This window comes from Spinacia oleracea, chromosome 6 (genome assembly GCF_020520425.1).
Source record: "Spinacia oleracea cultivar Varoflay chromosome 6, BTI_SOV_V1, whole genome shotgun sequence".
Classification (NCBI taxonomy): Eukaryota; Viridiplantae; Streptophyta; class Magnoliopsida; order Caryophyllales; family Amaranthaceae; genus Spinacia; species Spinacia oleracea.
Window position 1 is genome coordinate 87,162,952 of NC_079492.1, and position 11,537 is coordinate 87,174,488.

Consider the following 11,537-nt stretch of genomic DNA (forward strand, 5'->3'; position numbering starts at 1 on the left):
ATAACGTTAAATATCCTAAGATTTTCAAATTCCTCCCTTGGGATATCCCTTTGAGGAGAATAGTAAGTACTAGAAGATCCTGATTGTAGGGAGGCATGAGATTCAGGGTACAACAGAGGTGACTTTGGAAAATCAAAAATGTTTAGATTTTCCCACACTTGAGACCATGACTCAGATTCTGAGAATGGAATTGAGTCTTCTGAGATATACCCATAGTAACCAAACTCCAGGTTATGGTTCAGAAGTTGGTTAGGGTCTTCTGAAATTGGCCCAAAAATATCTTCACGAGTTGGACTCACTTGATGATCATTTGCTTCCTGGACTTGATTATTTTCTGCTACTTGATCTTCCATATGGGCCGGCCCAAAACTTGAACTGATGGATTGCATCGAACCTTGAGACTGAACATGCCCAACTGTTGGGAATCTTCTCATACCCGAAGGAGGAGTGTCAGATGGTGAACTTGGCCTTCTGAGGTTGTTTGGTTCACTAAAGTATGATGAATTTTCTTTTATTTCATTACTTGGTGGGCTATTATAACCAGCAGATTTCGGGAAAGCATTTGGAAGTTTGGCTATTAGACTTCTCATTTTAGGCCCAATAATAGCATCTGATACATTCCCCTTATTTTTGAAACTCCTCGGGGAACTCAATGTTATAAATTGCTTTAAACAAGAATTACCATGGGAATCCACATGTCTTTTAAGTTTCTCAGCATTTTTCTTTTTCGTTTTCTTGAAGCTAGTTGTCTGTTTGGGCCCTAAGCTGCCACGTGGAAACTCCTCGAAATTCGCAATCTCCCCAACCTTCTGCTTTCCTTTGACACGTTTGATTTCACTACTGGTTCTTCCATTACCCATTGGTTGATCAACCTCCATTGAAGCAGCTCTATTCCTTCGATCTTCTGGCTCTCTAATTACTAGATTACCTTGCTTAGCATTGTTTTCGCAGAAATTCTGATTTGTATAATACACAGTTAATGTTTTATCACCTGATGAAGACGATGAAGATGATCGACCACTTACTCTCCATTGACTTTCTTCGACGTCGTCGCCTACTTGGACCTGCTTCATCCCCTCCATCATTACCTGGATCACTTCCCCCATCACTATCATAATCCGAGCCTCCATAGTAATCCAATTGAGGCAGTACCCCTAAAGACACCCTGGTAGTACGGAAAATATCACAGTTGGGAAGCCCTTTAATTTTGTTTGTATACATGGGAGCATTTTCCCTTCCATACATTACCTGCAAGTCACTAGCTTCTAGAATAACCCTATTTACTTCACTCCGAATTTAATGCCACGGAGCTTCACAGTCAACCATATAATGCCCAATTTTACCACATCTTTTACAGAAGTGGAAAACACCTTCATATCTAAAATCCACCCAAACTGATTTCCCAGACTCATATTCAAAAAAGAACCCTGGTATAAGCGGTCTATTAACTCTAACCCACATTAGAGCTCGAATCCACCTCTTAAAACCAGGAATTCTTGAGCGATCATCAAATTTTATCAGATTACCCACCTTTTTCAACATTGTCTCTGCCACTCTCGAGGAATAGAATGTAAGTGGAATTCCTTCCACCTTAACCCATAATGCAGCTTGAGAAAAGTTGAAAGACCGGAACGAGGCTGCCGGAAACCATGGTTTCAGAATCAAGAGAGCTCCTTGGTAATTAAGAGTAGGGTATCTTCCCATCAAGTCAACATAGTCCTCTCCATTCTTTATAGAGAAAAAGAATCGGTCCTCCTCCCTTCCACACTTCCATTACATCCCTTGTACTCCAAGTGAAAACCCATGCCCTAATTTCTGAAATTTCAAAGTCACGATCATTCAAGAACTTGCCAACCACCAATTGTTGAAATTCCTCTTTCGAAGGATCTTTACAATCCGGCGGCGGGACCACATAAGGACCCCTCTTTCGAAGGAACGACACTGAAGAGCTTGACACCATTTTAGTAGAAAAAGCAGAAAATCCACAGGAAAGTAGGAGAACAGAAAAACAGAAAGAGAATGTTGAGAGCTTAACTAGATCGAAAAAGCCAGAGAATATTATCTAAATCCTCATAAACTACTATTTTGTTTTCTTCCCTAAATTTATTTCTGATCATGCACCCGTGTTCAAAATTCATTTGTTGTTCTAATCAATAATTGTATTTTTTATTAGCAATATTCTATGTATCCCGTGCTTTTGCAAGGGCAAATTCTAGTTTTGATAAATAAAATTGTAAAAGTAGGTAGTTTGGTAAAAGATCCGAATAGTATGATGTATGAAGTAGAGTATTGGCAAAAATCGGGTTGTTCAAATTGAGGGCAGAGAGTTTCAATTTGGGCACGGTGGGGTCCGTTCGGACCTTCTGGGGCAAATCATACTCGACGAGTGAGGAGTGGACGGAAGTTGGTTATACTGGATCGGGCCAAATTTGGAATTTTACGCAAGATGAACTAGCGCCAAATTTACGACAAATAATACCCAATTCACGAGCAAGTGCACCCCAAGAGCAATTGCTAACTGCTGTACCCGGGTACAGCCAGCTCTGGCTGTACCCCCAAAAACGACGCGCTCATATTGTTTGTTCATTCTTGTCGACTGTTTGTTCTTTTTTATTGTACTGTTTGTTCATTCTTGTTGTACTGTTTGTTCTTTTTTGTTGTACTGTTTGTTCTTTCTTGTTGTTTTTTAAATTCATCATCAAATTTTCATAATTGTTGTATTTTTTGTTCTTTCTTCTGGAATTTTATGTTCTTTTTTATATTGTTTGTTCTTTCTTGTTTATTTGTTTGTTTATAATAATCATATAGTTAATGTTCATAATTAAACTCTTCATTCATCTTTTATTCTTTCTTTTTGTATTGTTTGTTCTTTCTTGTTGTACTATTTGTTCTTTCTTGTTGTTTTTTAAATTCATTCATCAAACTTATTGTTGTATTGTTTGTTCTTTCGTGTTGGCTTTAAAATTCATCATAAAATTGTTCATAATTGTTATATTGTTTGTTCTTTTTTTTTTCTGGAATTTTATGTTCTTTTTTATATTGTTTGTTCTTTTTTGTTGAATTATTTGTTCTTTCTTGTTTATTTGTTTGTTCATGATAATTATCTGCTTTATTATTTGTTCTTTCTTGTTGTATTGTTTGTTCTTTCATGTTGGCTTTAAAATTCATCATAAAATTGTTCATAATTGTTGTATTGTTTGTTCTTTTTTCTGGAATTTTATGTTCTTTTTTATATTGTTTGTTCTTTTTTGTTGAATTATTTGTTCTTTCTTGTTTATTTGTTTGTTCACAATAAATATATGGTTAATGTTCATAATGAAATTGTTCACTTCATTGGTCTTTTATGTTTTTACAAGCGCCTATATTGTTTATTTCTAAATAAATAAATAAATGTACATTTTCAAAATAGTAAATGTTCATTCCAAATAAATAAATAAATGTTCATTTCCGAAATAGTAAATGTTCATTTTTGTAGTTTATTTCCAAATAAATAAATAAATGTTCATTTCCAAAATAGTAAATGTTCATTCCAAATAAATAAATAAATGTTCATTTCCGAAATAGTAAATGTTCATTTTTGTACCAGTATATTAATGTTCATTTTAAACAACACAAAACGACATCGTTTTGGATGGGGTACAGCCAGCTTTGGCTGTACCCGGGTATAGCCAAAAATTTGCGCCCCAAGAGTACGAAAGCCCAAGTCCTCGACAGTCCAATACAAATTACAATTGTAAAACTCCCTCCATTTTTACCGTTACCGGAGACTCGCTTCACCTTCGCTGTGCGGCGGCGATGTTCAAATCGACGACCTTCATCGCCGTCAAATGCTGCCAGTGCTCCACTATGCAGGCAGTCTCTCTCTCCTTTCTCTCATAATCGGATTTTTGTGATGATCAATTTTCGCTGGAAAATGAATTTAATTTTGCAAACAGGTGAAGCAGCAGAAGAAGAGCAGCAACAAATGGAATTGTGTTGTCTGCAACCAAAAACAATCGGTGACGAAGATCTATGCTCAAGGTTATCAAGCCAAGGACATCCGAAACGTCGTTCAATCCTTCAATATGTCTCGCAAATTGGAGGATGAACTGCAACAAGTTCTTTCTGTGGGGCATTTCGTCGAACACTTGGAAGGCGTTCGTGAAACGGAGGAGATTAAAGGAAAGCGTCGTGCCGATTGGAGCGAGTATATGGAAGATGATGAGAGTGTTGAACCTGCTTACTTGAAATCAAAACTAAACGGTGAGAATTACTGAAAGGATTTTAGCTTTTAAAAAGAGTGATTTATAATCAATTTCAGACTTTGGTTTATTTTATATGGTTAATTATGCAGAGGGAGGAATGGAAGCTGAGGCAAATGTTGTGACTGAGTATTCTGAGGATTTGATTCATAACAAGGCAAGGTTAAGGGGCAAATTCGGTTCGAGTGGGTCAGACAAAAATCAATGTTACAAGCCAAGCTTTTCGAAAAGAGGTATAGAAAATAAAAAGCTGATGATATTGGATTAGTTGTTTGGTTATCTGATATACATTTTTGAGATGCATACTTAAAGAGGTTTTCATGATTGCTTCTTCCTTGTGTCCGATTGAACAAAAGTTTCAAAAAAGGATGTTAAAGAAACTGAATCACACTCTTCAAATGTGGAATCGGTGTGGGGTGAATGCTTTGTGGATGATAGTTATATGATCAAAGATGTCAATAGGCACTGTGAGCAACAGGAGAGAAACAAGGTTGTGAAAACAGCTACTTCCATGTGCTCTCAATATATGGAGAAAGATGATTTCGCTAGAGACATTAGAAGCCATTCTGAGCCACGGCAGCAACAACAGCCAAGCAAGTGCATGGCAATTAAGAAAACGGGTACTTCAAAATGGAGCGGGTACATGACAGGAGATGATGATGATGATGGTGGTGGTGTTGACAAAGAGGTGAGAGCTGCTTTTACTGATGATTTGAGACTCATGTGTGGGTATAAACTGGAGAATCATAGTTTCGACCAGCTGATTGAGGAAGACATCCACCCTGACTTCATGTAGTCCTTCCTTGGATTACGGGCACATTGTTAAAGTTGGACTCTATTTTGTTTCAGATGGTCAAGGTAACTTTCCAGTTTTCCACTTCTTGTAGAAAAGTTCTATAAACAACTGCTAGAAAGGAATGTTATTTTTCTATCGGTGGTCTTTGAACTGTAATTGAAGTCAATTGGCTATATATGACACCAGTTTCTAAATAGTTACACAATTTGACTTTTCACACTTTTCACTTATCTTACTTTAACTATGTTTTCTACTAATAAATAGTATTATGTAAAATATTGTTGCCTTTGTCACTTTGTCTCAATGTCTATTCTATCCGTCCCAAATTACTTGTATCATTTTGAATTTTTGCATTATTTTCACAATTCACTCTCACCATATTTTACTTCTAGTACTGAAAACAAATATTACTCCCCCCCGTCCCAAAATTATAGTACTGTATTCTAAATCGGGCATTCCATAATTATAGTCATGTTTCCTTATTTAAACATAAAATAATTTTCATATTACACTCATTTGGGACCCCCAAAAAGAATAAAAAAACATTGATATGTACTATATTCCCCTTCCCCATGTACTTTATTCTTTTTACACGTATTATATTTTACTTTCTCATATAAATTAATCATTAATGTACTATATTTCTATTTCTCACACACTATATTTCACTTTTCTTAAAATCCGTGTTTTTAGTCAAACATGACTATAATTTTGGGACGAAGGTCCAAGAGAGTAGTATCTAATATATTGTTGGCTTCATCTTAATATATATTTTCAGAATATTAAGTTTTCTAATACTTATTTTGAGTATATCGAACTTTTTATAATTTTTAGTAATACACAATTACAAATGTGACAACTTTTGTGTAAGACCGTCTTACCGAAAATACCACTTTGATTGATTTTAGTGCTTAATTAATTAGTTACAGTGGGTAATTATTTGATTTCATTGCTTAACTTATATGACATAAAATTGGTGTAACTATTTTAAACGAATGAATTATACTTCCTCCATTCTTATTTACATGACACAATTGAGTTTTTGGCACTATTCACACATGTTCTTTTGACTACATTTTGTAGTTTATATTTAAGAAAAAACATAGTCGTGTGGAACCTTATTAGATTCGTCTCAATAAATACTTTTTAAATATCAACTTTTTATAATTTTTTATTATCCGTAATTGAAGATATTAATGTTTGAAATCGTGCATTGACAAACGTGCTTAAATAATTTTGTCATATAAAAAAGAACAGAGAAGGTATATTAAGAAATTCTTCTTGTAGATTTGATTTGTTCTAAACTTCAAGGAATATAGGGATACGCTCTTTATATAAAAACAGTTTGACTGAAATATGCAAGACTTCAGAAGTTTGCAAACAGAGTGGAATGAATTATGCATGCATCATGATTCTGGACTGGTCGAACAGAGACGAAAGTCGGCGACCCATAAAAATGATTTTAGCCCTGCCTAGAAATTTAGGACCCTGAGCGTAATTCTTTGATCCATAAACTAAAAGAAGTCGGAAAAGTTACTTAAAATTTGGAAAAGAGTAGTCCCCTTATCAACATAGAAAGTGCCTTGTCAATCCGAGTTTTCCTTTGCACACATGTGACATGTCCCCTTATCAACATTCTAATCATATAATGTACAAGTCACATATTCAACAATTATCAAAAAGGAAAAGCTAATTCCTCCGCAGTTTTCTAGTTACTTATTGTTAATTTCAAAATCTGAAGAATTTCAAGTTCCTATCATTCCAGTCTCAGTTTAAGCTAACAAAATGGAAAACCGTTGTAAATTTATTGAGGCAACAGTTGTTTTCTATAATCTTGACAAGAGAAATAGTATGTACTCGACCATTCAATTCTTACCAAGCACCTCAATCATTAGCCATTAAATTTAAATTAAGAGCTAAGCCCTTCCTCAGAATTCGTCAAGCCTCCCCATCTTACCAGTGATTCATCAGGTTAACAGTACTTGTTCATATCCTCGAAAACCATGTAGGCCTGAGCAACCTGTTTATCAAAACCATCAAGGCATTCAAACTCATGCCTCCATGTTAATAAGATGAGGCACAACCATTTATGTAAGCAGAGGGAGAATATTATTAGCCATACTTGACAAAATAGCGTCAAAATTGTAGCACCAAAACAGCGTCTAGTAAAATCCCCATCACTAAAATGTATCAAGTAATATAAAATCCAAAACCCCAATAATGATATCAAAAATCCGTAATCATCTAAACAAAAACATCCCCCTCGAAAATCAAATAACAGTATCCAAAAAACTCCTAAGAAAGCAACCAGAATAATCCTGTGGTCTGAAAATGACAAGTTTAAAACAAGCAAATCCTGCAATTTAATGACCTAAATGAATTCCTAATAAATCTAACTTCCCAAATATCCAAACCCAAGAAAGGAACAGCTCATCCCCCCTCAAAATTCCTAATTTGGGCCTTCCCAGCAGAAAGGAAATCTATCAATGAAAAGAATATGATCGAATGGCTTATTCTGTGAGTGGCATCGTGCCAAGCTGCTCACCAACTTCAGAACCTAAGGTAGTTGAATGGAGAACATCCATGGCCTCCAAAACTTTCTTCTTGAGAGCATCAGGAGACTCAATAAGGTGCAGTACTTCTGTCTGATCCATCTCTAGCAGCATGCCAGTAACTTTTCCTGCGTTATCATGCTCAAGACGCTCTACCAATGGATACAGCTGTTCCCCTAACATCTGTGACAATATTAAAGCAACTAAATGAACAAATACCACAATAATATAAAGAAAGTTAAAATTAAAATTAAAAATTAGCAGAATATAAATATACCATGCGCTGACTGTCAGGAGATGCAGCAGCCAGGGCTGAAGCAAGTGTTGGGACTGAAAGTGGACCAGATCTTGCAACATCAGCAGCAGTTACAGGCATTCCAGAAACATCCAAGGTCATTGGCATCAATGGTCTTCCCAGCCCTTGGGGACCCACACCGGCAGATGGATCAAGACCATTTCGTCCATTAGCCAAATATCTGAAATTCTGACCGCCATTGCGATTTGCCGTCTACATTTACCCATAAATAACGGGGGGTAAACTGATGCCAACAAAATATTGTTAATGGAAAAAAAGAAAGAAAAAAAAAAAAAAAAAAAGTACCTGGTGCTGTTGCTGCAACTGAAGAGCATTAGTACCACCTCTCCTTCCACCTAAACGTTGTCCAGGTTGTCCTTGCCTCTGGACTGGGAAAGGCATCATAAAGTTTTGGGCAACTCCTGGACGGATCCCAGACAAGAGTTGCTGCTGGAAACCATATCCTGCAGGGTGAGGAGAAAGCATACCTGGTGCACCTTGCCCAAAGTAAAGCTGTTGAGGAGAAAGCCTAGGTGACCCAGGATAGAAACCATGCATCCCTGTTGCCAACGGTGTCAATCCTCCCTGCAGGTGAGCTTGAGCAAATTGAGCCTGAAACAATACATCCCAGGTCACTCTTTGTCTGCCGATCTTATGCATAACAAAATTATAACATACATCCAAATTAACTTCAATTAATAGAGACCAGGTTTACCTGCAACCTTGCCTTCCTTTCTTCTTTGCGTTGGGCAATAGCAACGTATAAAGGCTTCTTACCAATCATCTTACCATTCATTTCATTTAACTGTAGAATAAGATGAAACATGTTACAATGATATCAAACAGAAATGTATTTATCAATAATTGTGATTTGTGAATAGTGTAAATAACATGTCATTTTCGTAATTAAGTCGGTAAAAAAAAGAATAAAACTTGAGCTTATATTCAAAGTCTATTTATTCACGATTATGTGGTTCGTACTATTAATGAATAACCCAATATCAAACCGAGTTAAGTGAAAAGGAGAATGTAAAACTTTACTGCTCTTGTTGCTTCCTCTGGGGTTGAGAAGGAAATGAAACCGGAGCCTTTGCTAACTCCTTGAGGATTAAGCATGATCTACATAACCAAGAGAAAAAGAAATTAGCTAACACTGGAGTATTTAATATTACATAAAGATAAATAACATATAACATAATAAGTAAGAAATAGAAATACCTTGCATGATGTTATAGTTCCAAAGTCAGAAAACAAGTCGTTGAGATTTTCTTCATTTATGCTGTCATCAAGATTTTTCAAATATAAGTTAGCAGCCTGTAACTTTTCATAGCGAGTGATCCTTTCTTGTTCAAATTTAGCTTTCAAGTCAGCTTCCCTCTCTGATTTCCTTTGAGCCCTTCCTACAAACCAAGGCTTGTCATCATGAACTGTTCCATTCAACTGTTGGACAGCAGCTTCAGCAGAATCAGGACTCTGAAAGTTGACAAAACCAAAACATCTGGATTTCCCAGTTGTTGTATCCTTCATCACAACAGCACTAGTGATGGCACCAAATGGGCTGAATATTTTCATAAGGTCCTCATCAGTATGATTCTCAGACAAGTTTTTCACATAAACATTAGTAAATTTTGGTGATCCATTAGTTCCATTTCTTTCTTGACGTCGCACAAAACTTCCAACATACACTTGTTTGTCATTCAACAACATTCCATTTAAACTATTGATTGCCTTTTGAGCAGCTTCTTCACGATCAAACTGTACAAATCCATACCCTCTAGATTGACCGTTACTATCAAGAGCTACCTTGCAAGAAAGTATGGCACCAAAAGCAGCAAAAGTATCTTGCAGTGCCTTGTTATCAATAGAGGAGTCCAGATTCTTGATGAAGACATTAGCAAATCCACTCTTCCTAAGGCTAGGATCCCGATGAGAATACATAATCCGGATTGGACTCCCATTTACAGGCGTAAAATTCAGTACATCCAAGGCACTTGCAGCTGCATACATTCCATATTAGAAGACAAACAACCATTTTATACATAATTACTAACTAGCTGCTCAAATTTAAAACAATAATAATAATAATACTAAAATAAGACATTTCACTGTTCCATTGCAAAGGGTAATGGCAGGGGAGTGACATGAGTTGATAAAAAAGAATAAGCTAGGTTTCATTTGGGAATTCGAATGTAAGCCGTGATTAGCCACAGTGTTGGAGAATGAAGAAACCCAAACCCAGGGACAGAAGAGGGTAGATGGACATATAAATCGGATCTTGCAACTGTAAATTTAAAATAGTAAAATATTATCAGATCATTATTAAAGCTAGTATCAGATAACACAATCATGGTTTCTTTTTTTACTAATTATTTGAGTCAGCCATAAAGGCAGTGATGTAGACTTGATTGGATCTTAGGTCTTACGATCTCTAGTTTTTTGCACCCTGATCTACATTGTACATATATCCTATGAGAGAACAATATTAGATGTTTAAGAATTAATGGAATAAATAAATCTGATCCGACTTTAATACTCCTCACTGTTCTCCTTCCAAAAAAAACAAGAACATTTAAAATAAACACAGACAAAAATGTATCACATTGCAGAGAAAATCTTATATAACACAATGCACATAGCACAAATCATACTAACATCATTTTTGTGTGTGTTAACACCCGGTTCGTCCTTAGGGTTAATCCGAATTCGGGACGAGTTCTGGGTGGATAGGTTCCAGTCCCCTCCCAAATATTGTTGCGGGGATCAAACACGCCAAACAAACAATTGGTTATCATAATTCAAGTATTGGAATAAGCAATGAAAACACAAGAGATGAAAAAAAACAAACCATCTTGAGGCGAACCGAAATTGACATAAGCATAACCAAGAGATGATCGTTTGTTTTGATCTCTACAAACCCTAACAGACACAATAGGAGCCACTTGGCTAAACAGATCATACAATTGGCTTTCATTCACACTGCCATCCAAGTCACCCACATACAAAGAGAGATTCCCAAACACTCCCGGCGTAGCCACCGCATTCGCCAGATTTACACCACCGGATACAACCGGTGACGAGGGTTGTTGTTGAGTTGCTGCCGCCGTCTCCATCAATATTTCATACAATAATTAAACACTAATTTAAACAACTATGAACACAATTTAAATATATTATAATATTAGAATTAAGACTATGGTTTTTGGTGGAAAAATTCTGGGGTTTGGATCAGTTAATTAAGGAATGATGGAAGAATCAACAGAGAATTTTTCTTCCACCAATTCTTTTTTTGGGTTTTTAATAAAAAACAAACAGAAGGTGGAATTAGTCAGGGTAATTCGACTGTAATTTATAGTAGTACTTGAGTTGTACGAAACGAAACGTGGGCCCCGTTTCGAATTTGTGGATACTTTTTTTTAATAAATAATAAAGTGTTTTTTTGTTTTCAACAATGATGATGTGGCGTATCTTTGCGTTCTGATTGGTTGGGTTTTTCTTTTGACTGAATGAAAGGTTCATACAATAACATAAAAAGCTGACGTATGCATACGTAGTACAAACTAACGACCAGAAATGGCAGTTAGAAAAGCAATCTGTTTCAGGAGCGTGACAGCGGATTTTTGCACATACCCAAGGATAAAACAGTATTTTCGCTT

The 11,537-nt window shown here is 36.1% G+C and overlaps 2 protein-coding genes across 4 annotated transcripts; one reads left to right on the plus strand and one right to left on the minus strand.

Moving 5' to 3' along the window:
- The first annotated feature begins 3,646 nt into the window (after positions 1-3,646).
- On the plus strand, positions 3,647-5,363 carry LOC110776142 (uncharacterized). The gene is made up of 4 exons (XM_021980696.2): positions 3,647-3,852; positions 3,936-4,242; positions 4,334-4,474; positions 4,598-5,363. Exons 1-4 carry the CDS (start codon positions 3,796-3,798, stop codon positions 5,035-5,037), a joined length of 945 nt encoding a protein of 314 aa, XP_021836388.2. The 5' UTR covers positions 3,647-3,795; the 3' UTR covers positions 5,038-5,363.
- Positions 5,364-6,738: 1,375 nt separating this feature from the next.
- On the minus strand, positions 6,739-11,196 carry LOC110776143 (polyadenylate-binding protein 2). 3 transcript variants are annotated; one of them, XM_056831406.1, is made up of 8 exons: positions 10,537-10,711; positions 9,103-9,881; positions 8,926-9,003; positions 8,600-8,689; positions 8,191-8,496; positions 7,867-8,097; positions 7,583-7,772; positions 6,739-7,057 (listed from the first exon to the last, which is right to left on the minus strand). In XM_056831406.1, exons 2-8 carry the CDS (start codon positions 9,820-9,822, stop codon positions 7,005-7,007), a joined length of 1,668 nt encoding a protein of 555 aa, XP_056687384.1. In that variant the 5' UTR covers positions 9,823-9,881; positions 10,537-10,711; the 3' UTR covers positions 6,739-7,004. The 3 variants fall into 3 exon arrangements, with proteins under 3 accessions (XP_056687384.1, XP_056687383.1, XP_021836389.1); XM_056831405.1 differs by lacking the exon at positions 10,537-10,711 and adding an exon at positions 10,730-11,185 and having other exon boundaries at positions 6,742-7,057; XM_021980697.2 differs by lacking the exons at positions 6,739-7,057; positions 10,537-10,711 and adding an exon at positions 10,730-11,196 and having other exon boundaries at positions 7,124-7,772.
- Between the last annotated feature and the right edge of the window lie 341 nt (positions 11,197-11,537).